Source organism: Bos grunniens, chromosome 1 (genome assembly GCF_055505025.1).
Source record: "Bos grunniens cultivar Pamir isolate PY7600 chromosome 1, Bosgru_T2T1.0, whole genome shotgun sequence".
NCBI classification, from domain to species: domain Eukaryota; kingdom Metazoa; phylum Chordata; class Mammalia; order Artiodactyla; family Bovidae; genus Bos; species Bos grunniens.
Genome location: NC_141165.1, coordinates 155,540,689 through 155,566,049, shown reverse-complemented (window position 1 = coordinate 155,566,049; position 25,361 = coordinate 155,540,689). Strand labels below are relative to the sequence as shown.

At 42.7% G+C, this 25,361-nt stretch overlaps 2 protein-coding genes across 12 annotated transcripts in view; one reads left to right on the top strand and one right to left on the bottom strand.

Moving 5' to 3' along the window:
- ITSN1 (intersectin 1) overlaps window positions 1-11,305 on the bottom strand; it is a 243,741-nt gene extending 232,436 nt beyond the window's left edge. For 6 of the 7 annotated variants that reach the window (XR_015168658.1, XR_015168659.1, XM_086413806.1 and 3 more), the window contains exon 1: window positions 11,039-11,305. The gene's annotated coding sequence lies outside the window, so the exon portion shown is untranslated. Of the gene's footprint in view, window positions 1-10,207; window positions 10,370-11,038 lie in introns of all 7 variants that reach the window. The other variant, XM_086413813.1, reaches the window with a different exon arrangement.
- An 892-nt stretch (window positions 11,306-12,197) lies between these two features.
- CRYZL1 (crystallin zeta like 1) overlaps window positions 12,198-25,361 on the top strand; it is a 33,838-nt gene continuing 20,674 nt past the window's right edge. For all 5 annotated transcript variants that reach the window (XR_015168745.1, XM_086413847.1, XM_086413849.1 and 2 more), the window contains exons 1-4: window positions 12,198-12,258; window positions 20,939-21,010; window positions 22,594-22,671; window positions 23,396-23,468. Coding sequence is in view for 4 of the 5 variants with exons in the window: in XM_086413847.1 (XP_086269973.1) it covers window positions 20,945-21,010; window positions 22,594-22,671; window positions 23,396-23,468 (217 nt within the window). In the remaining variant the exon portion in view is untranslated. The remainder of the gene's footprint in view (window positions 12,259-20,938; window positions 21,011-22,593; window positions 22,672-23,395; window positions 23,469-25,361) is intronic.

Here is a 25,361-nt window from a genome sequence, read left to right as displayed (position 1 = left end):
TCAGTGTTCAACTCATTTTTGCTTTGCAGTCGCTAAGTCATGTCTGACTCTGCGACCCCATGTACTGTAGCCCACCAGGCTTCCTCTGTCCATAGGATTTCCCAGGCAAGAATACTGAAGTGTGTGGCCATTTCCTCCTGCAGGGGAGCTTCCTGACCCAGGGACTGAACTTGAGTCTCCTGCATTGTGGGCAGATTCTTTACCACTGAGCCACTGGAAGCCGCAGGGAAGCCCAGCAACTCAGTAACTGTACCAAAAAGAATGCAAATTAAAACAAACAAAACTGGCTAGGATTTTCTTTTTTTTTGAGAAGGCTTTACCCAATGCTAGTAAGGAAACAGGAGATCAGTACACACTGCCAAGGCAGCATACCCTTAAGGCTTGGGAGTATACTCCAATATACTGAGAGAGTTGGAATAGAGATTGCTGGGAGAAATATCAATAACCTCAGATATGCAGATGACACCACACTTATGGCAGAAAGCAAAGAGTAACTAAAGAGCCTCTTGATGAAAGTGAAAGAGGAGAGTGAAAAAGTGGGCTTAAAACTTAACATTCAAAAAACGAAGAGCATGGCATCCAGTCCCATCACTTCATGGCAAATAGATGGGGAAACAAGGGAAATAGTGACAGACTTTATTTTCTTGGGCTCCAAAATCACTACAGATGGTGACTGCAGCCATGAAATTAAAAGACGCTTACTCCTTGGAAGAAAAGCTATGACCAACCTAGACAGCATGTTAAAAAGCAGAGACATTACTTTGTCAACAAAGGTCCATCTAGTCAAAGCTATGGTTTTTCCAGCAGTCATGTATGGATGTAAGAGTTGGGCTATAAAGAAGGCTGAGTGCTGAAGAACTGAGCTTTTGAACTGTGGTGTTGGAGAAGATTCATGAGAGTCCCTTGGACTGCAAGGAGATCCAACCAGTCCATCCTAAAGGAAATCAGTCCTGAATATTCACTGGAAGGACTGATGTTGAAGCTGAAACTCCAATACTTTGGCCACCCGATGCAAAGAACTGACTCATCTGAAAAGACACTGATGCAGGGAAAGACTGAAGGTGGGAGGAGAAGGGGATGGCAGAGGATGAGATGGTTGGATGGCATCACCGACTCAATGGACATGAGTTTGAGCGAGCTCCAGGAGTTGGTGATGGACAGGGAGGCCTGGCGTGCTGCAGTCCGTGGGGTCGCAAAGAGTGGGACAGAACTGAACGACTGAAGTGAACTGATACTGAGAGAGAAACAGGCTACACAACTATACGTAGCTGAGGTTATAAGCTGGCAAGGCAACAAAGACTGAATGCAGCCGTCAGGTCTGCTCTGCCTGAATCCCAGTGGGTTATTAGTAGTTGTGTCTCACATAAAAATTGGGAGATTTCACATTAAATCTGTATTTCTAAATTTTCAACTTCTCTTAAAGACCTAGAAGGCGTGGAAGCACCAAGACACAACGGGCCGGGAATGTGTGGGCTGACCGACTCTGCGCTGTCCCATCTCCAGGTCCCAGAGTCCCAAACAGGCCTGCGAGTCACCCAGACCAAATGCACCTATGCTTCTAGGCGATCTGAGCAAAGCTGACCCTTCCCAGCGTATGGACAGGCATCATTTCTGGTCAGGGAGATTTGGAGTATGCTTTTTTACACCCTTACCTGTATTTTCCAAAGCTGTCTTCAATAAACATGTATCGTTTTGGTAATAAGAAAAAACGTGTTATTTTTTTAATCTCCCAAATCACAACTGCAATATCACTTCATCACTTCAGTTGTTGTAATGAGATCACAACAACTAAAGATAACAGATAATGACTATGGTTTAAAACTAATTGAACTAAGGGAGTAACATAAGGTTACAATTACCGCAGTATTTCCCTTCCTTTGATACTAATTAAAACACCAGATTGGACAGACAATATTAGCACTTAACAAACTGGATCTCCCTTCAAGTGCATAGCTTCTATAGACACTCAATTCATCAAAAAACCCTATTCTAAGGATTCATTTCCATACATTAAGTTTCTTTCACCAAAAAATGCAAGCAGAAAAATCTCTCCTACCAGAAATCTGCAGCCATAACCTCAATTAAGTTAATGGTTAAAAAGTTAAATTCCCGATCTTTATTTTACACGATGTTAATCGATCCATAAGAATAGTGATTTTACGGGGTTCTCGTCCTCAGAGAACTTCAAAAAGTTTATACAAATCGCCATTCATCTCACCCCATCAAAGAGTAAATCACACTACCTTCACGGTGAAGAAAAAGTACAACTTTCAGGTAACCGACAGCAAGGGGTGGGGTGGGGGGGTCTGTTAGTTCAACATCTCCCTCTCAGTTTCGTCCAGGCCACTCCCACATAACATCCAGAGGGATCTAGTCAAACAAAAGGGTCTCCCCTGCTTAAAACTGACATCAGCATCCTGCCTCCTCTGACTCTGAGGAAAATCCAAGCCAGAGCCTGTCTGCTTTGTCCCAGGGCTCACCTGCCCTGGGGCCAGCACATGGCTGCTGAGTGTCCACCATGCCCTGGACCCTGCTCCCGGTTGTGAGGCCAAGCCTTCCTCTCTCGTGGAACCCACCCCTACTCAACCGCCCTACCAAGTTCTCCTCCTCAGTTCCTCTGATCATCTTTTTTTTTTCATTTCTTTTTTTCTGTTTTGAGACCGCTTACATTTGTTCATAATTTGATTTATGTATCTATTTTCAGCCATGCTTGGTCTTCGTGGCTGAGAGGGCCCTTCTGTAGCTGCAAAGAGCAGGGGCTGCCCTCCTGCTGCAGAGCACAGGCTCCAGCACGTGGAGGCCTCAGCGGCCGCGGCTGCAGCACAGGCACAGAACTGTTGCACACAGGCTCCGGTGCTCCATGGCCGGTGGGTCTTCCCAGATCAGAGACCGAACACGTGTATCCTGCGCTGACGGGAGGATTCTTCAGAATATCCAAACAGCAATTTTATTAACTGTATCTCAAGGTATCTGAAAATAAGCAGTACTACCTATAACACACTTATTGTTATTGACTGGCTTTGTTTAACAATACTTTTTTGTAAGTGAAGAAGAGAGGAGGAGGGAATTTTAATCACTGAAGCCTGGTATACATACCAGGAATATACCACTAATTGTTTGGTCAACTTTTTACTAGCTTTACAGCTTTTATATGTCAGTGATCAAAATGGGATACTCCAATTCTGTAAGAATGGAGCAGTTGACTTTCAAATGATTCCAGAAACTGAAAGGCTACTTGCTTCTAAAATCTATTATCTTTACAGGAGAAATGAATTGATTTTTATAAAACAGTGGATGCACAACAAATACTCTTGTTATAGATAATGCACAGGAATGGGTACATGTGTGTGTTTATTCAATGGCTTATAATACATTACCCTTGTTACAGGGTTTCCCTGGTGGCTCAGTGGTAAAGAATGTGCCTGCAATGCGGGAGATGTGGGTTCAATCTCTGGGTCAGGAAGATCCCCTGGAGCGGGACTCGCAACCTACTCCAATATTCTTGCCTGGAGAATCCCATGGACAGAGGAGCCTGGCGGGCTGCAGTCCATGGGATCGCAAAAAGTCAGGCACAACTGAGCAATTAATGCTTTTACTTTCACCCTTGTTAGAATAAAGCAGGTCAGAAAATCTGCCTCAGAGAGAGGTGAGCAGGCCTCTACACAAGCACAATAAATGGCTCCAATGGCATCTTGTCCCCTACCTTTTATCATAAGATCCAGTGTTCTCCTTAACCAGGCCGGTGAAAACATAGCAGAAAAGCCAGTTGTCTTTGCCCATTTCCTGCAGTTGTATACACCAGTCACCAGAGGGACTTGTAGGCACAGTGCAGGGATGAACACAACCATCTCTGAGAGAGAAACCAGTCAAAATGCTCCCCAAGCCACAGAGAAGCCAAAACTGGCCCTCCTGCATGAAGGAGAGGATGTTTAATTTTAACCAAGAATAAAAAAAAAAAAATTCTGACCAACTGCTGTGACCTTGTAATTTTCACATTCAAATTCAGGTGAGTCTGAAACTATCACATCCCTCGGTTCAGCTCCTGGCTCCACCACTGGATGAGGACTGAAGGGGCCTCAGGACCACTCCCACCCGGCCGGGTGGAGCCCTGGCCCACACAGCACTGCGAAGGGTTTTGGTAACCAGCTTACCACTGAACTGGGGTGGTCCTGCCTCGCTCAATAGCACAAACTCGGGCCAGAGAGCTGAAGCCAAAATGATTTCACCAACCCTCTCTCTGGGAGATAAGCTGGCAAGGTAAGCTGCCAATCATTAATCCTACTAGAAAAAAAGGTGAAGAGAGCGATGGCGAATTCAAACAGATTCAGTTCAGTCGCTTAGTCGTGTCAGACTCTTTGCGACCCCATGGACTGCAGCAAACCAGGTTTCCCTGTCCATCACCCACTCCCGGAGTTTACTCAAACTCATGTCCATTGAACCTGTGATGCCATCCAACCATCTCATCCTCTGTTGTCCTCTTCTCCTCCCGCCTTCAATCTTTCCCAGCATCAGGGTCTTTTCCAGTGAGTCAGTTCTTCACGTCAGGTGGCCAAAGTATCAAACAGATTAACTTAGTGGAAATTCACTTTGTTAGCAGCCTGCTGCTGCTATGTCGCTTCAGTCGTGTCCGACTCTGTGCGACCCCATAGACAAGCAGCCCACCAGGCTCCCCTGTCCCTGGGATTCTCCAGGCAAGAACACTGGAGTGGGTTGCCATTTCCTTCTCCAATGCATGAAAGTGAAAAGTGAAGTCGCTCACTCCTAGCGATCCCAGGGACTACAGCCTATCAGGCTCCTCCATCCATGGGGTTTTCCAGGCAAGAGTACTGGAGTGGGGTGCCATTGCCTTCTCCGTGTTAGCAGCCTAGTCATTAGCAAGAAAACATCAATGATCTTCTACCATCACACTTTAGAAGGGTTTAAAAAAAAACAACAATCTCCCAGTGGATGGGTGACATCTCTACAGTAAGGCCTTGCATTCCTGAACTGAACTTCCACCAGACACTTCAATTCTCCAACAAGGCTGATGTGGAAATGTTTGTACAGGCTCCCGGCTGCGTCCCTAAGCTCACTTCTGTCCCTAAGCCCACTTGTCTTGTGTTTCCAAGGCAGGTCCACATCAAGTAAACTGCCTTTTCCAACTGTGCTAGTCTCCTCTGTGACTCTGATCCTGTTTTTCATATGGGGGGTGTTAGGAAAACTACTACAGAATAAAGGGTAGCATACTGCTTTCAGAGGTGAATGCTAGACAGGATAGGAGGCTTATTTGTGAGCTAAGTTTTGAGACTAACCCCTTACTGAGAGGGCTTTGAATCCGTGTGCCAGCTACTTTATAAATGAATACATGCCAGGAAACTGCTAGGTTAGTCTCAAACAGAAATCAGGAATGCAAAAAGTCCCCCAACACCCGTACAACATTTGCAGACAAGAGGCAGTCCAGCGCTGTGGAGTTTGGGCTCTAGAGTAACCATTCTGCAGTCACTTGCTGGCTCCTGTGACTTAACAGAGGGTATTTTGGTTTTCAAGTCACATTCATCTAAAAAACGAGAATTTGTAAATATTAAGTGAGTTTATGCTTATAAAATGCTGTAAACGGACTTGATAAGCGTTAGGTGTTATTCTTACAGGTGTATGAATATCCAGCTTCCAGATCACATCACCGACATGGTCACAATAACAACCCATTCTTCTTTCTAAAGATAAAACAATTCCCTAGGTTGGTCACTTATTAAGTCAGTCCTCAAAAAAAAGGAAGGGGGAGGGACATGGCACTCTTATACAACATGCTGAGTGTAGACTGCTACAACCTTTCTAAATGACTAACTGAAAGGATGTATCAAAAACCCTTAAACCATAATATGTACTTTGATCTTACAATCACACCTCTAGAAATTTATCCTAAAGGAAAAAAAAATCTCAAAGATATATAGAGATGCATAGAGGACAGTTATTGCAGAGATAATGATAATAGCAGTGGGAGAAAAATAATGTTTAATAAAAACAAATCGGCTGGGGACTTTCCCTGGTGGTCCAGAGGTAGAAAATCCACCTTCCAATTCAGAGGATATGGGTTCAATCCCTGGTCAGGGAACCAAGATCCCACATGCCTTGGGCAACGGAGGCTGTATTAACAAGGAAGACCCGACACAGCCAAATAAATAAATAAATCATAGATCTGCAAAATGGAATATTATTCAGTCAACATTACAACTGACTACATAGAGAAGAAAAGATTCATAATGAGATGCTAAGAAGCACAGGTTAGGAAACAACCAAATGTATACCAGGATCCCATATTTGCTACCCTAAGTTATATATACTGACAAACAGCATAGAGAAAAAACAGTTTGGATAGAAATGTATTCAGGTAGTGGACCTCTAAGTATTTTATGGTTTTTTACTCTTTACTTTCCTGTATTTCAATTGTTCTACCACAAACATGCAATTTTAAAATACAAGGGATCATCTAACTGATTAACAGATTCTTTCTGAAATAGTACTATTAAGCTGAGAGGGATGACAGGCTTATCTTTATTTAGAAAAAAATCTGCATAGAACCTGATGTTTTATTAGTTAATGTTTAGTTATTACTGTAATTTTAAAATTACACATATTCAGTGCCAGGAAATTAGCAAGAGACTTCTTTTTAAGCAATGGATTCTACTTACTACAATAAAGTACATTAGTACAAAAACTGAACAGACTAGAGTTTCATACATTTTTATATATCTCAATATTTTATCATCATAACTAACATATATTAAATGAATGTGTCTCAAGAACTTAAGTGAGAACTTAGAAGTATTAAATTTTTTAAACTATTGTATTTGAATTTAATTTTTAAAATTTTGGCCGTGCTGGGTCTTCCATGCTGCTTTCTTTAGTTGTGTCAGGGGGCGCAACCAGGGCGTCCCTGGTGGCTTCGATGGTAAAGGGTTAGGGTTAAAGCACAGCACAGCACTGCACAACTAGAGTTGTGGTGCCTGGGCTTCTCATTTTGCCAGGCTTCTCTTCTTTCGGAGCACAGGCTCTAGGGCATGTGGGGTAGCCGCTGCGTCACACTGGGCTTAGCTGTGCCATGCGCGGCATGTGGAATCTTCCCAGACCAGGGATCGAACTCATGTCCACTACACTGACAGGTAGATTCTTAACCACTGGACCACCACGGAAGTCCTAGAAGTATTACATTTTACTACAACAATTCCCATTTTCAGCTGAGAAAACTGAGGCACTGAGAGGTTGCTGCTACTGCTGCTAAGTCGCTTCAGTCGTGTCCGACTCTGTGCGACCCCATAGACGGCAGCCCACCAGGCTCCCCCGTCCCTGGGATTCTCCAGGCAAGAACACTGGAGCGGGCTGCCATTTCCTTCTCCGATGCATGAAAGTGAAAAGTGAAAGGGAAGTTGCTCAGTCGTATCCGACTCTTAGCGACCCCATGGACTGCAGCCTACCAGGCTCCTCCATCCATGGGATTTTCCAGGCAAGAGTACTGGAGTGGGGTGCCATTGCCTTCTCCGACTGAGGTTAGGTGACTAGATCAAAGTCACAGACCGTGCTGTGTGGTGCTTGGCCGCTCAGTCATGTTTGACTCTTCACAACCCCATGGACTGTCGCCCTCCAGGCTCCTCTGTCCATGGGGATTCTCTAGGCAAGAAGACTGGAGTGGGTTGCCATGCCCTCCTCCAGGGGATCTTCCCGACCCACGGATCAAACCCAGGTCTCCTGAATTGCAGTCAGATTCTTTACCATCTGAGCCACCAGGGAAGCCCAAGAACATTGGAGTGGGATCTTCCTCACCCAGGAACCCAACTGGAGTCTCCTGCATTGCACACAGATTCTTTACCAGCTGAGCTGGTAAAGTCAGACTATGTATGGTCAAACCCAATATCCTCTAGAGGTTGCACTCTTAACTATCCATACCCTCAACTACACAGCAGAAGCTGTTATTTATGGGGCCTATGCTGGGCTCTGACAGAAAGGAGTGAAGGTCATATATTAGGAGTATGAAAAATAAAATTGGAAAATTACTAATTTTCTTTATTTTGGGAAAAAACAATTTTTTATTGCATTATGTTGGACTTATCATAGGCTATAAAATGGCATTTTGATGTACTGATACCAAATAATTTACCATTATGCTGTGACTTAAATTTACATTTTGAGTCTAAGCAAACATTTTGCTAGGAGCCTTCTTTTCAGCTTATCATCTTGAGTTATGCTTGGGAAAGGTTCTCTCCTTTCAGAGCCAACCAAACTTACAGAAATGACTGGGGTGTGGTACTTATGACCAGTTTATAAAGTGACTATGAAATGATAAGATGAACTTTACAAGTAAAAGTTTAAAGGTGTGGCCTCACTGTGACGTAATTCACCCAAATATTTCATAGAGTTCCTCCAGGCACTACTCTAGGAGGTACAGTGATCTCTGCCCTTCTGAGATGTATTATTACAGGTGCCTTACATATCTGAAGGTCATGGTGTTTTATTAGATGTCCAAGGTATGAAAGTTATTCTGTCACTTTAAAAACATGCCATCCTCTTCAGGACATGGTCTGGGGCCACTCAGTGAGAAGCAACCACAATGCCAGTGGTTCTCCAATGCTACTGTGTAAGAAAACTTCCTGCAGAACTTGTTGGAAATCAGATTCCAGGAGTCTGTATTTTTACCAAGAACTTCAGGTTATGTTGATGTAAGTGATCTGAGGTCTAGACGTTGAGAAACCTGCCAGTAAGTGGAACTATTCAGAAGAGAAAGATCATTCACAAGAGAAGAGCCCTACGGCAGTGGAATGTGAACTGAGTAATATAAACCCAACCGACCTGTAATTAATTCCCTATAATTCACAAATCCACATTAAAGCTGAGTAAGAGTAGAGGGATTTAATGGCACCTCCTCCTTAACCCCCTTTATGGAGATTTGAGTTTGCCTCAATCTAGTTATTTGGAGAAAACATGAATTTAAGCAGAGTTTTATTTCCGATAATAGAGGGATAAGCATTAAGAAAAAGGAAATTGCTAGTCAATTGCAAAAAAAAAAAAGCTAAGAGAGACAAACATTTCAGGGAACTAACTTGCTACCACTCATTTTATGCCCTATTTCACAATGCTTAGTATCTGAACAATCCACAGAGTTCCAAAGTACATCAAAAATGTGTTCATTTCCTCTCTTACTCAGGCAGAATAATAACAGACTTTTGTGAAGGTACCATGTGCCTCAAAAATTTCAATAGATACATTCTTAAATAAAGAAATAGCCTTCAAAAACAATTCTATCAGAAATTCACCCTACTGGAGCTACTTATAGAAGTCTTAAATAGCTTTTGGACCATCACTAAATTAGTGTCCTTCATTTCTGAATTTGGATTACCTAAAGTTTTTGAGTTCTTTACAACTGTCCTACAGAAAGAACTCAATATTGAAAAATGTTTTTCTTCTTTTGTTATAAGCAAACAATCATAAAAATAACATAAATGTTTCAGGTGAACTATTAAAAATTTAGAAACAAAACAGAGTATTTTGTTCTCCATAATAAGTAGAAATCATAACTTTAGGAGGGGTACTAAAGCTTCTGCACCTTAAGTCATATTAAAAATAAAGGTATCCCAACAAATATATTCCTATTTCAGACAGTAAGAGTAGCACTACATAAACCAGCCGGGCTGCTGGCTCCATGGTCCCATTTCCTACCCTCAGATCCTGTCCACTACATAAACTCTGAGCCTGGTCTTCATCCTTTCAAAGGGATTAGTAAAAACTGCCTCCCCGATGACAGAATTGAGATTTTCCAGATGCATTTTTGGCACGGTACTTCTTATTATTATCTATACTTTTTATTGCGCTTGTTTTTATTATTTGGACGTCCCGACCACGTAAACATTAAGAGCAGGATGCCAGCAGATTAAGCACAAAGAAACGCAACTATTCGGAGTCGCATCTATTTAAATTTTCAGGCTGGTGCTGCCTCCAGAATAGCACCGAGGATGGCAAAGTTCTAAAGGAAACTTTCATATTCAGAGGCTATCAAAAAATCTCCAGAAGCGTCAACTCAACACAGACGCCCCTAATGGTTTTTTTCAAAAGCAAAGCCTTTAGTCTGAATCACAACAAAAGATGCCCATAGGAAATGTAATCTACGAAGGTGCTTCCTAATCCAAAAGGTAAACAAGAAGTAAGAGGGAAAGGCGCAACTCCATTCCTCGTCGGTTACCTTTTCCTGGGGATTCTGATTGCATTTTCCTCGGTCAAGCCAGACAGAGCCTGGTAACTGTGGCTTCGGTCCACACTAAAACCGTGTCAGTGCGTAAAGAAGGGGAAAGGGAAGCGGCCGACACCGGGGACGCGCTCCCCCCTTGAAAGGATGAGCCGCTTTCTGTGAAATACCACCGGAGTCAAGTCAGTACCAGCAGGAGGACGCGGGGCCAAAATGGCATTGACTGCCCTTCACTGACAGGGTAGTTTTTTTCTTTCTTTTTTTTTTTTTTTTTTTGCGGGCGGAGGAGACAGAAGAAGGGATGAGCCGGGGAGGAGAGGCCGGGCATTCCGGATCCCCGGCAGCCTGGCGGGGAGGCGAGGCTCGGCCGGCCCGCCCCACTCGGGCGACCGCGGGCAGCGAGGTCAGCCCTGCAAGGGACCCCACCGCCCCGCGTGCCCCTGGAGAAAGGACGGGACCTCCCCCCAGCTCGGCCGGCCACGGCGACCGATGCCCATTCAACCCCCCGAAGCCCGTCCCGCGGCCGCCGCCCACCCCCCAGCCTCTGTCCGCCGCGGAGCCCCGGCCTCCCGGCGCGTGCCAGCCGGCCGCCACCACCACCACCCACCCAGCCACCCCCGGCGGCCAGGGAGGATGGGAAGGACGAGGCACAGGGGCGCCTCCTGGGTGCGCGACTCAGGGTGAAGGGCGCCGGGAGGGACTCGCACACCGGCCCCGGGGTCGGGGAGAGGGGGGTGGACGGGCGTCCCGGGCGGCCATCGCGCCCACCCTCGCCCCGGCCGCCTGCCCGGTGCAAAGCAGGCCGAGGCGGTCCAGCCCTCTCCTCACCTCATCTCCAGGCGGGTCCACGCTGCCGCCTCAGGGGGACAAAAAAAAATCAGTGCAGCTCAGTCGCCGCGGGAAGGGGACGCAGGAGCCGCAGCCCCGCACACCATCCCCGCCCGCCTCTCGGGGCGTCCCTGAGTCCGCCCGGGATTCTCCCTCGCGAGCCGCCGTACTACCGAGCAACCAAGCTGCGCGCCCTCCCGTCTCCACCTCAGCTCTTGGCCTCCCTTCGCTCCCCTCCCTCAGTCCCTCGCTCCCGCCTATCTCCTCATCTCCCCCGGGACCTGCCTCCCCCGCGCCCTCTCCTCCCCTCCGTCTCCGCCCACGGTGGGTAGGTGGGGACAATGAAAAAACAACCAATCGGAAGAAAGGACTCACACCTCCTCCCGCCCCCTCATCTAGCCCCGCCCACCACGGGGGAAACGCAACTGAAAAAAAAAAAAACCTAGAAGAGGAGGGAGTGATAGCCGGATCGACAAATCAGCAAGCTCAGAGGGGGCGGGACCTAGTCGCCCCAACCCCCCCCCCCGCCGCCCCGCCCCCTTTCCCGAAGCGGGCGTCTGGCGTAGGGTTTCCCGACGTGCCTAGAGGCGTCTGGTGTGGGGCTTCGGGACGTTTTGTTCCATGGTCTCGGTGCCATTAGGCTGTTGCTGTGCGAGGCGAGGCACAAGTTAGGACACCTTCAACTAACTAACGGCAGGTGTCATAGGAGAGAACAATGTGGAGGCACAGGGAGGGCGGGGCACAGTCCCAGGAAGGAGATGGGGATACGGTTGGAATGAGGAAGGGTGTGGTCTTGAACATATTTACATAAAGCTGAACCCCTCGGCCTCTAGGACTTCGCGCATTGATTGGTAGCCCCAGGTGCGTCGCCTTGGAGCATGCCGGGAGATGTAGTTCCGCGTTCGGTTGCTATGGCGGTCTTCTCGCATTAATTGGTAGCCCCAGGCGCGTCGCCTTAGAGCATGCCGGGAGATGTAGTTCCGCGTTCGGTTGCTATGGCGGTCTTCTCGCATTAATTGGTAGCCCCAGGCGCGTCGCCTTAGAGCATGCCGGGAGACGTAGTTCCGCGTTCGGTTGCTATGGCGGTCTCTAGAGTCCGAGACTGACGAGCGGCCTGGCCAATGGGAACAGCCTCTGGCGCTTAGGGGGTGGGCCCTCTGCTGAGGGGCGAGAAGGTGGCGGAGGTGAAGCTGCAGGCCGTTAGTGCCGCTCCGAGCCAGGTGAGCACCGGGAGACGCGCTACGTGTCTTGGGAAACCGGCCTTTGGGCGGAAGCTCGGGAGACGCCCCGCGGGACCGTCCAGCCCTGGGGCGCAGGGTGGTTTCCGTTGCACCCCAACCTTCTTAACACCTCTCGGGCTCAGGCCTAGCTGGCTTAGCTGAGGCCGCTGAGGGGAGGGAGATACTTGATTTGCCTGACGATTTCCTGGTTTTTACTGGTTTTGATGGTGGATGTTATTTCAGTTTGCATCTTCCTCCACTTTCATGGAAGCAAAAGTCTCGAAGTTCCCTTCCACCGAGACTCCCAGTTTGGATTTTACCCACTCCCGCGTCTTTTTGTTTCTATACTTTTGAGTTTCTTTTTCTTTCTGGCTTACTACTTCTAACTACTGCTTTCTCCTCCGTCACTTTTTTTTCCCCCGTTGAACAATTACGTAAAGCAGGGGCATTCGGTTTTATGTAACTCTAGGTCCAGATTTGCCCTCCAGATTTAAGCTAAACGGAGGAATACTCTGGAGCAACGCGTGAAAATCACCTCAGAACCGTTTTGAAGTGCAGACTATGATGCTGTGGGTGTGGGCGGGCCCTGAGAATCTCCATTTCTGACAAGCTCTCGGGTGCTGCTAGTCCAGGTTATGGGCAGCAAGGTTTGCACATTTAATGGGAGCCACTTTTTTTAAATAAAGAGAAATATGTGAAATTAATGCTAGAGTTTTATTTAACCCAGTATATCTAAAATAGTATCATATCAGCACACAATCAAATGTTTAAAAATCAAGATTTTGTACATTCTCTCATTTTCTTCACATTTGAAGAAACCTGATAGACATCTTTTGCTAACAGTACATCTCAGTTCTGACTAGGCATAGTTCAAGGGCTACTGGATGATACAACCCACTGCAGAAATTAAAAGGTGTTAAATCTTAGGTTGCCCGTGACAAAACCCCTTACTGCTCTGTGAGATGGACTTTGGAAGTACTTTACCAGGTCTCAACTCAATTTACAGAAATAATAGCACGAATATCCAGCATTCATTTAACACTTCCTTTGTGCCAGGTATTGTACTGAGTGCTTTGCATGTATTATTTAAGCCTTTCTGTTACTATCCCTGTTTTACAAGTGTTGAATTTAAGGCCCAGATAGTTGAAAGTATTTAGTGTATGTGGCGGGGAAGGCAATGGCACCCTACTCCAGTACTCTTGCCTGGAAAATCCCATGGACGGAGGAGCCTGGAAGGCTGCAGTCCATGGGGTTGCTAAGAGTTGGGCATGACAGAGCGACTTCACTTTCACTTTTCACTTTCATGCATTGGAGAAGGAAATGGCAACCCACTCCAGTGTTCTTGCATGGAGAATCCCAGGGACAGGGAAGCCTGGTGGGCTGCCATCTATGGGGTCGCACAGAGTCGGACACGACTGAAGTGACTTAGCAGCAGCAGCAGTGTATGTGGGTCGTACACTGAATAAGTAGAAAAGCCAGGATTCAGAAGTAGGGTCACTTAGGACTTCTAAATCCTATCCATCAATCACCGCAGTGTATAATTATTACATTTTGTCACTAATTTCAATTCATTGATGCCTCTGCTCTAGTTTATGGCTAATCCTGAGACATTCAGATTTCAAACAGAGGGGGTTCACCATACAAGGCAAAGTTCCTTCAGTTGTAGTGACCTATTTTGGCAGTCTTACAACTCTCTGTGCTGTCCATTCAATATCAAAGTTCTAAATTGAAGAAGAGCGTTCCAAACCTCAAGGAGATATATAGGCCTTTAAATCAGTACTATATGCTGGACAGTAGTGTGTCTTGGTTCATCTGTATACCTCTTTGAAAGAAGGCTTGGGAATTCTTAAAATGTTTCACCTTGCAATCACAATGTTTTGGGGTTTGTTTTTGGTGAAATCTTTCATTCATTGATAAAAGTGAATCTTTTCTTGCTCATGCGAACTTCACATGGAATAGTTCAAATACATCTTTATTTAGTATTTTTGCAAAATGATTTTCTTCTTGTACATTGTAAAGATGACATCTCGTTAAATTATTTTCCCTTGATGGTGAATTTATTAGTAAATATTTAATCAAAAGTACAGTTCCTACTTTGCATCTGAAGTAATGATTAAAGAGCCTATAGTGATTTAGAGAATTAAATAAATGTTGGCAGACTGCAGTAAGATTGGTCTGTGGAGAAGAGGATCCCTTGCATCGGTTGGCAAGGAGGGAGAGTGTAGTAACAGTAGGGAGGGCCCTCAGTTTACCTTCCTCATCCTGTGCCTTGTCCCAGTGCCACATGATTAAGCCAGCGGGGAAGGGAGACTGGCATTCATGGCACCATGGGCTCCACTGTTCCCCAGGAGTACAGTATGGAAAAATGGAATGCCAACTCAGAAATATAAATGAAAGTTATGTTTCCGTCGTTCTGAATCTTACTGTATTAAATGGCCCTACATCGAATACAAACTGGAGCAGTGACTTCTAATCTACGAATTAATGACCATCCCGCTTTCCCAAAGCAGTACCCACCCCCCAGCAGTACTGGCAAGGGGGTCCACTAGTAAGAATTCTTAAGTGAAAAGGTATTTTGTAAATCAGCAAATAACAAAAGTTAAGCTCTCTTGGAGGGAGGAGAATTAATCAAAAATTCTTTTGAGATTCAGAAGAGGTCATTGTTGGAAGCCACTTGTTGCATGGATAGGCAACAGTTTGACATAGCTAATTAAATGCCTCTTGTCTTGCTTCCACATAAAGCCTTTATTAAAAAATTATTTTCCTTTCCTAATTCTTCACCTATCTTTAGATCTCAGCTTATGTGAGATGTCAAGAGGATGCCACACTTGTATACAAATTCAGTCAAGTATGTCTTGATAATGTCCATATAAATCTAGACTCTCATAATCAGAAGACTGATATGGTCATCTCATCCCCATGCCCCTCAACTGATGCTTGAATCTCCTTTATGATGCTGCTGTAAATGTGTATCCAGCCTCTAGTTTGGAGAAGGCAATGGCACCCCACTCCAGTACTTTTGCCTAGAAGATCCCATGGACGGAGGAGCCTGGTAGGCTGCAGTCCATGGGGTCGCTAGAGTCGGACACGACTGAGCGACTTCACTTTCGCTTTTCACTTTCATGCATTGGAGAAGGAAATGGCAACCCACTCCAGTGATCTTGCCTGGAGAATCCCAGGGACAGGGAAGCCTGGTGGGCTGCCGTCTATGGGATCGCAGAGTCGGACACGACTGAAGTGACTTAGCAGCAGCAGCAGCCTCTAGTTTAAATCCATCTAGTAATAGACCATGTCACTTCAAGCATCTGCCTAAGTTTTGTATACCTAAAATGTGAAAGTGAAAAGTTCTTATGATATGTGCTACTAGCTAGAAATGATTTCCAGAGTTTAGCTAGGTGTGAGCCACCATCACAGCGTCTCCCATGCCCATCTTGTAACGGGCACAGGAGAGCAGTACAGTGTATAACGCCAGTGTATTCATTGTTTATGTGTCCTTGGAATTTATAGATTTCTGGAGACTGTCTCCAGCACAATGTAGAGATGTCCCTTCCTCTTTAGGAAGCAGAGCTGACCTGTCCAGATAGGACTACCAGTCTCCTCTACAGCCTGCAAAGTATGTGGTATTTGAACCAGACCTCCAGCTAGTTTCTGTTTTGTTGACCGTAATAGGTTTTAAGGGTACATGGTTTAACATTCTTCTTTACCTGATATGTGGATATGTGTGAAAAGTCCCACAGGTGGTAAGAACATGGTTAAAACTTAAGCACCTCTTCAGTATAACTGAAGATTTACTCAGCCTGGCAAGATGATGAGCATAATAGGGCCACATTTCAGAGCTGACTTCATCTGTTGTTGTTTTTTTTAAAAGTAGCCCAGCTGCTTGACAGTTTGTCTGCTTTCCTTAAAGTAAAAATGAGGGTGGGTGAAGCATAATACTTCACTGTATTATGAAGTTTGTGTTGGGAATAATGAAAATTTGAACACATAAGAAGAGTCTGGACTTTGAAGTTGTCCACAGGTGTGTTGTCCACAAGGAGAGAAAGAAGCCGTGCAGCGGCCTGTGGCGGTAGCCCAGGCCTCAGGCATCACAATTTTGGCCTGTCATTGTGCTAACATCTAAGATGAGCACTTAAGCCAGGAGATTAAAAAGGAAAAGGAAGCCTAGAGGAGGGAATTATGGGAGACTCTAAGATACCCTCGATGGCTGAAGTTGGCACAACAAAATCTCGTTTGGGGGCGGGAAAAGTAAGTCTGGTTTTATGACTGTTGAATTTGAGGTTGAGCTGATACTCAGAACACTTTTGGTCTGAAGGTATAGATAAGGATTGATCCATAGAGGTTTTACTTACAGTCATTAATAGATGAGCTCCTTGGGGGAGCGAGTATAGCAGGGGAAGAGCAAGCGAGGCTCGTGTCGTTATAACTAAGAGGAAACCATTTGAAACGTCTTCCCATTGATTTTTTTTTTTAGAAATCCTTTAAAAGATTAGTACTTTCATTAACTACTTTCTTGGTATTATTTATGGTAAGTGTTTAATTTATGCAAAGTCTTTATTCTGCTTTTATACCAAAAATTATTTGTTTTTGTTTCTCCAGATTTATAATAGGTTTAATATGTTGATAGTATAAAAACTTAAAGTATTAGGAACGTAATCTTCAATTTGTGGACTTACGTCAGATATATTTAAAATTGGATGTAACTGAAGAATTATCAATAACCTCAGATATGCAGATGACAGCACCCTTATGGCAGAAAGTGAAGAGGAACTAAAGAGCCTCTTGATGAAAGTGCAAGAGGAGAGTGAAAAAGTTGGCTTAAAGCTCAGCATTCAGAAAACTAAGATCATGGCATCTGGTCCCATCACTTCGTGGCAAATAGATGGGGAAACAGTGTCAGACTTTATTTTGGGGGGCTCCAAAATCACTGCAGATGGTGACTGTAGCCATGAAATTAAAAAACGCTTATTCCTTGGAAGGCAAGTTATGCCCAACATAGATAGCATATTGAAAAGCAGAGACATTACTTTGCCAACAAAGGTCCGTCTAGTCAAGGCTATGGTTTTTCCAGTGGTCATGTATGGATGTGAGAGTTGGACTGTGAAGAAAGCTGAGTGCCGAAGAATTGATGCTTTTGAACTGTGGTTTGGAGAAGACTTTGAGAGTCCCTTGGACTGTAAGGAGGTCCAACCAGTCCGTCCTAAAGGAGATCAGTCCTAGGTGTTCTTTGGAAGGACTAATGCTGAAGCTGAAACTCTAGTACTTTGGCCACCTCATGCGAAGAGTTGACTCATTGGAAAAGACCCTGATGTTGGGAGGGATTGGGGGCAGGAGGAGAAGGGGATGACAGAGGATGAGATGGCTGGATGGCATCACCAACTTGATGGACGTGAGTTTGAGTGAACTCCGGGAGTTGGTGATGGACAGGGAGGCCTGGCGTGCTGCGATTCATGGGGTCGCAAAGAGTCAGACACAACTGAGCGACTGAACTGAACTGATAGTAGAATATATAATTTTGAGGTTAATGACATTCATTTTTGGAAATAGCATGATAAATAGTATATATTTAATTTTTATTTTTATTTTACAAGGTGTTCAGTTATTGTATTTCCTGTGTGCCAATGTCTTTATGTTCAATAAAAATTTTATTAAATAATGGATTAAGTGTTCCATTTAATCTGGACCACTCCCTAAGAAATTAAGTGGGTTTTGAATACCATTTGTTGTACCATTTCTCTGTGGTGAGAACTCAGTTTTCCTTTTTGGGCTTGCAAAATAAATATTTCCTTAATTTTCTTCTGGTCACTTTTATAAAAATACTTCTTTTTCTTCACTTTGTAATTTTGAGGGGTGGTTTTTGTTCCCACCTGGTTCCTTATTGAATCAACAACTAAACATTACTTTTTTCTACCAGCCAGGCTGATTATAACCTAATTTGGAGGAACTATTTAGATGATCTGACCAAAAATATGGGCATTATTATGTATATAATAGTCACCTTAAGGGACACCACGGGTACATACAAACAGCTTCCAGGGTCTTTCAAGTTGGGGTGCATACAGTATGAGACTCCTGTGACTGCTGATCTGAGAGAGATGCTATTTGTTTCAGATGCAGTGGGCAGAGAAGACAGTGGCTTCCAGAGTCACAAAGGGAGATGTTTTGAAATCAAGGTGTTGATGTGTAATTATTTCATTTCTCAAAAAGGCAATTCTAGTGGCTCCAGATTGAGTGAAGCAGAGTTTTATTTATTCAGTAATAATGGGATATTGATTCTTCAAAGCTGGGAGAACCCACTAGTTGAATGAATAAAGCAAGGTTTTGTCAGTATGTAATGAAATCTAAAAGCATGGAACAGATGGAGTAGACTGCGTGTCACTGGGAGGTGATTTCAGAGAGGGAGTAGGACTTGAGCTTTGTTTACTTTGCAGAATCCGTAGAGTAAGTACAGCACAGTCTCAGAGAGCAAGCAGGGCCTGGAGCCTGGAGACAGCGGCGGCCATATGGTATGAAGTTAACTTGGCTTCCCAGGTGGCACAGCAGTAAAGAATCTGCCTGCCGATGCAGGAGACGCAGACCCTGAGTCGGGAAGATCCCCTGGAGAAGGAAGTGGCAACCCACTCCCGTACTCTTGCCTAGAGGATCCCATGGACAGAGGAGCCTGGCAGACTACAGTCATGGGGTCACAAAGAGACACGACTGAGCACACACGCACACATAATGCCTAGATCAGACGGGATGTGTTGGAAGAATGAAGGAGTAAGGTAAACTAGGGACAGTGGTATGCATCTTAGATGGCTTGACAGCTAGGAAGAAGTTAGATTTCTGTCATCGGTAATACATAGCTGCTGTTCTATGCTTAGGTTCTTCCCCTCTCCCTTACAACCCTGACAAACTTACTGATGTGTGTACACACACACACACACACACACACACACACACACACAGATCTTCCTTAACCAGAAGCCTAGAGACATGTAAATTCTCTTTGTGTCTAGAATGTGTACTCGTTTCTGTTAGTTCCAGCATTTGATTACCACCTACTGGAAAGCAGCAACCATTGCTGAACTGCTTAGTAAAAACCCTCTATAAAGATCCTTTAGACCCATTACGATTCAGCTTGCAGAGCCAGCTTCATAAGAACAGTAGCTCTGCAGTCACACTGGACTCACAGTCAGAAGGCACTCATGCTTGGTTTGATGCTTGGCTGTTACCATCTTGAAATTTTAGTTTCTGAACAAGGTTCCCCACATTTTCATTTTGCAGTGAACTCTGCAAGTTATGTAGCTAGTTCTGTCAACAAGCACTTACTAATTATGAATCCTGAACTAAAGGAGATAGGGTTCTAGTTTTACATCTAATGTTAGCAGCTCAATAGAAACCATTAAGTATAATGGTAAAGGTAAATGACTTTGGAGTTGGTAGCATCTGATTTGTCTCAGCTCTGGCCCGGCTGGAGCCATGAGACCCTAGGAATGTGCCTCTGTAAGTCTCAGTTTCGTCGTTCATAAATTCAATAATACTGTAGTACTTTCATCAAAAAATATGTATAAGAATGTTCTTAGCAGGATAATTTGTAAACGTGTTAAACTGGAAACCATCAGATGTCTATCTTTAGTGCAGTGGACATTTAGTAATTCATACAGTGGAATACTATGTAACTGAATGAAATAAATACAACTGCAGGCAATAGCATGAGTGAAACTCATAATACTGAGAGAAAGAAGGAGCATAATTCATATAAAGTCAAAAACAGACAAAGCTAATCTCCACTTGAATATCAGGATATTGAGTATCCTTAGAAGGGGGATAGTGACTAGAAGGGAAACCAAGGACCTTCTGGAGTTCTAGTGACATGTTTCCTGCTATGGCATGGCCATGTTCACTTTGTAAAGTTCACCAAGCTATATACTTAGGATCTGTGAACTTTTCTCTGATTTTATATGGTACCTCTATAAAATTTACATTAAAAAAGTCTTGTCATACAATTACTATGGAATTAAAGAAACAGTTGTGGAATCCTTAGAGATGCTTCAGGATGTCCACAGAATACAGGTTTAATTGAAGGCAGGAGGAGAAGGGGATGACAGAGGATGAGATGGTTGGATGGTATCACCAACTCGATGGGCATGAGTCTGAGCAAACTCAGGGAGATGGTAAAAGACAGGGAAGCCTGGCGTGCTGCAGTCCATGGGGTTGCAAAGAGTTGGACACGACTGAGCAACTGAGCACCAACAAATGTCTTGTAAATGGATACAGAGGAATTAGGGACACAATTTCAATGACTGTCTTGATTATCCACTTTTTCCTTTCCAGTGGACTTTTTTAAGACTTTGAAAGCCCTTTAAATGACACTTTTGGTTATTAAAATTGAGCCCTCTGGCCTGCACAGTTTTTTTTTTTTTTAGGTACATCTCATAATTTTTGTTGAATAGTGAGATGAACTTAAGTCTTGGTGTGAAAGGCTGAATTATAAGCCCATTCTCAAATGCGTACCTGAGGTTATTGCATATTCTCTTGTTTGATTGCTTTCAAGAACTATTACCTAAATTCATTTGAAGACTGCAGTTAAACTGTCATTTTATCCTTTAGAACTATTTTTCATTTTATGCTTTCACTTTATCTGGCATATGTTTTGTTGGTTAGTATATTTCATGTATATTTTTTCTTTTATCATTTTTAGGTGACTATGAAAGGCTTGTATTTTCAACAAAGTTCTACAAATGAAGAAATAACATTTGTGTTCCAAGAAAGGGTAAGAAAAATGATTTAATCTTTAGATGGAACAAGATAGTGTATTTTACAAATGTCACAGACCTAGTTTTAAATACCCCGTTACAAATTATTTTTGAGTGGCACCCTATAAATTAATTTTATGTGAAAACAGTGGTCGATATGGTATACCTATATTTTTAAAAGAGTTGCTGCAAAAGAGTTTTTAGTTCCTCAGTGTGGTAGTATAAAAGATAATAAGAAACTAAACAACTTGAGTAGTCTTATGTATTGCAAAATTAACCCAATTTATTCTGAATACCACAATAAAACGAGTTTTTAGATTGCAGCCATATTTCAGAAAATACTTTCATATTGTGAAATTAAAGAGGTGGAAAAACATTGTTTTTCACACTAACTTCTAAGCATTGCAAAGTTACTTCATGAACTAAGCTTTAAAGGTTTCCAGTTTTTTTTTTTACTACTTTAAGGATAGAGAGTAGAATTTTTATCTATTAATGATTGTTTGAAAGGTTTGTGGCGGGCCAAAGACATTCCACTATTAGTTTAGGGACAAAAACTAAATGCGTATGTATTTCATATTGTATGTGTGTTTCATAGTAGTAATAAGAATCTCTGGATAACGAATACAATTCAGTTTTTCTTTTTCATCTTTCAACAACTCCAAAATCACTTAGATTAGGAGTCTAATCAGTTTAGTTTCTACCATTGGGTCAGGATGGAGGTCCAAGAGGTTTGATTGGCTCTCGGAAATAATTATCACCAGGTTCACACAATCATGAGTATAAAATTATCGATACTGCTGAATATCTTCACATAATTACCAAATATTATCAAATCTGAGTTTTAAAAAGGGAAATCCCAGAATACTGTGTTCATGTCAAATACAGTGATCACTTGGTTAGAACACAGGAGGCACTGCGCAGGTAGCTGTTCTAGCCAACTAGCCAACACTTGATCTAATTTTGGGGCATATCAAGGATTGAAGAAAGCATTTTAATTACTGATGTCATTGGTAGATGACACTAAATACCAACGTTTGAAATACCTTTGCCTTTGAAGTTATATCTAGCTATGGAATATGAGGGGTAAATTAAGTTCCATCAAGTTTGTATTTCAACCCCAGAGTCCCATGGGGCATGCTAAAATGTCCAAGACAGATGTTAAATAAGGTAGAAATCAACAAGTGACACTAAAGAACTTTCTATATAGCATTAAGAAAATTCCATGATCAGTACAGTGCATCTATTAAGTATATATGTGTTTAAGGACATCCCCACATGTTGCTTTGAGATTTAAATTGAACTGAAGGACAGTATTTATTGCTCTACTTTGTTATCCTCTGTTCATTGCCTGCAATATATTCTTATCCATAGCTTGGAAGTACATTTTCAGATTAGTACCCTAAGACTTTTGAAATTTTTTACCCCGAATTCCCTACATTCTTTTGTATTATATATTATAAAGTAATTGTTTGTAGCTTTTTCAGTTAACTTTGGTGTAAGATTTTGAGTCTTTTTTATTTTGTTCAGTTATATATGAAAATTTTTGCAACATGAAAGCAGTATTCTCAAAGGAATGTGCAATTTTATCATTTGACTCTAGGAAAATCTTCCTGTTACAGAAGATAACTATGTGAAACTTCAAGTTAAAGCTTGTGCTCTGAGCCAGATAAATACAAAGGTATGAATACTAAGATATTGGTGCTTTGATTTGGCCAAAAGTCAAATATATTTGGTATACAAAAATTATAATAATAATAACTGACTTCTGAGTACCAAGAAATTATTCCTAGAAGAATTGAACAGCTAGGAAAAAAACTTACCATGTATTTCTATATTAATTAGTATATTATTTCTATATTAATATATAGGATTAATATCTATATAATATATATTAATAATATAGAAATAATATACTAATTAATATAGAAATACATGGTAAGTTTTTTTCCTAGCTGACTGAGCGACTGATCTGATCTGATCTGATTAATTCTATATTAATATATATACTAATATGATTTCTATATTAATCAGGAAATTCCATCTAATTGAACTCATGTATTTTATAATATTATATGAAAATATTTTATATGTAATTGTGTTAGATGGTAAGTTTACAGATAGAAATATCTCTATGTATTTTCTAAGATAATGGAGATTAAATGGTAGCTAATTGATTTGCTCACACATTAAAATTATACATATCAACGAATCCCTTAGCAAACCTAGCTTCCTGCTCCAAAAAGGAACCTATTTTGTGAAGATACTTGCTTTTTGTCTTGATGCCAAAAATGGAGTCATATTTGCTTTTTCTGTGGTTTGATTTTTGCTCCTGCTTTTCTCTTGTATGAATAGAGGTTAGAATTTATTCTTGACAATAAGTTCAAGCCTTTGTCATTATTTAGCTTCTTGCAGAAATGAAGATGGAAAAGGAATTCTTTCCTGTTGGGAGAGAAGTTGCTGGAATTGTGTTAGATGGTAAGTTTACAGATAGAAGTATCTGTATTTATTTTCTAAGATAATGGAAAGTAAATGGTAGCTAATTGTTTTACTGACACATTAAAATTATATACACTTATTCAATACAAAGAAACTATACAGAAGTGTTTTTCCTTTTTTAATTAAAAAGAAAAATAGAACTTAATGGTATTTTGTAATTGAGCTTATTACAGTTTAGTAAATAAATATTTAGAGATTATGTATTTAAATCCACAAGTAATCATTTGGAATAGCATGACCAGCATTGTCCTTTTTATGATGTTTACAACCCAGCATAAATTACTTGTGTAACTTGGCTTTGGGTCAAAATTTACATAATGCTCAATAGCTGCACTCACATTATATTTTTAAGGTGTGCCTAAAATTGAGTATTTAAAAGGTAAATAGGGACTTACTTCCCTGCCAATCCAAGTGGTTAAGACTCTAAGCTTCCACTGCTGGGGGCACAGGTTTGATCCCTGATGGGGAAACTGAGACCCCGCATGAAGTTCTGGGCAACAGTCATAGGCAGGATACTTGGCAGAAGAAAAAAAAGTTTGTCAAGAAAATTCCCCTTCAAAAATTGCAGGATAAAAGATATCTAACAAAATCTTTTAATGATGGCATCAACACTGACTCCTTCCCCCGCCCCCAAAAAAATGAGGTGGGAGGGTAGGCAAGGGCCAGATCATGTTGAATCTCATCTCTCAGGTTGGGTTGTAGAGAACGTATTAGGGTGACCATATGAAGAGTGGATTTGAGGCAGACCGGACTGTAGGCAAGAGCACTGTTTGAGCCATAGACCCAACAAGCAAGAAATGACAAAGTCCATAACCTAGACAGATGTGGCAAAGGTAGTGTGGATACATTCAAGAAATACTGGGAAAGTCAAGTCAACAGAACTTAATAATTGACTGGAACAGGAGAATTCAAAACGCGTAAAGGCAGGAAATGATTTACAAGATTCTGGTTATATCTGAAAGTTGTCAGCGTATCGGTTGTGTTTGAAATCATAGAATGGTGATGAGCTCATGCAGGGAGAGGGAGGAGATGAAGGAGACACACAGATTGCATGGACCCCTTGGCAGTGCCACCATCTGAAGGACAATCCTTAATAAAAGGAGTATGAAGGACACCATGAAAAAAGGATCAGGGTGATTTTAGGAAGACAAGAATCTGCAGCAGGAAGGAAAGAGAAAAGCACAGAAAGCAAGAATATTAGGGGATGGAGGCACAGGCAGGATCCAGAGATGCAGCAGATTGGGACCCTTTCGCAGCCAGCCAGCCAGAGGTGCCACTCCCAGATGGCAGACTTCTGCCTTACTTCTCTGCCACACCTCAGTTTCCTCGTCTGTTAAACAGGCCTAATAATACCTACTTCATGGGTGTGCCATGAAGATTAAATGGGAATACACACTAAAATGCTGGGCACAAGTAGACATTCAGTGAGGTTTGGGTTTTTTCCTCCTGTTTCCTCTTGTAACTATTGGAAGAAAAATATTCTACAGAATTGACTGATGGTGGAGGCCTTTTCTCTACATACACAGGGGAAGTGTAACTTATCACTTCTGTATAGTCCTCAAATTTCTTGGCCCCATTCTGAATTTATTTCCATAATCCCAAATCAAAGTAATTGCATATGTAACTCTAACCAGAATTGCCATTGCATGTCTGCACTTCTGCAGCTAAAACCATGACAGATTGGACTAGCCGCAGGAGGAGGGGAACCCAGTGTACCCAGTGTAATCGTCATAAGAGCTGTGAAATGGATTATTTTTCTTTATGCCTTCATCCTTAGCTAAACAGAGAGATAGCCTGCTCTATGGTGTCAACAACCGCACAGCCCAGATTTTGCAGAGAATCCACATTTGAAGTGTTACATCCTATGGTCCC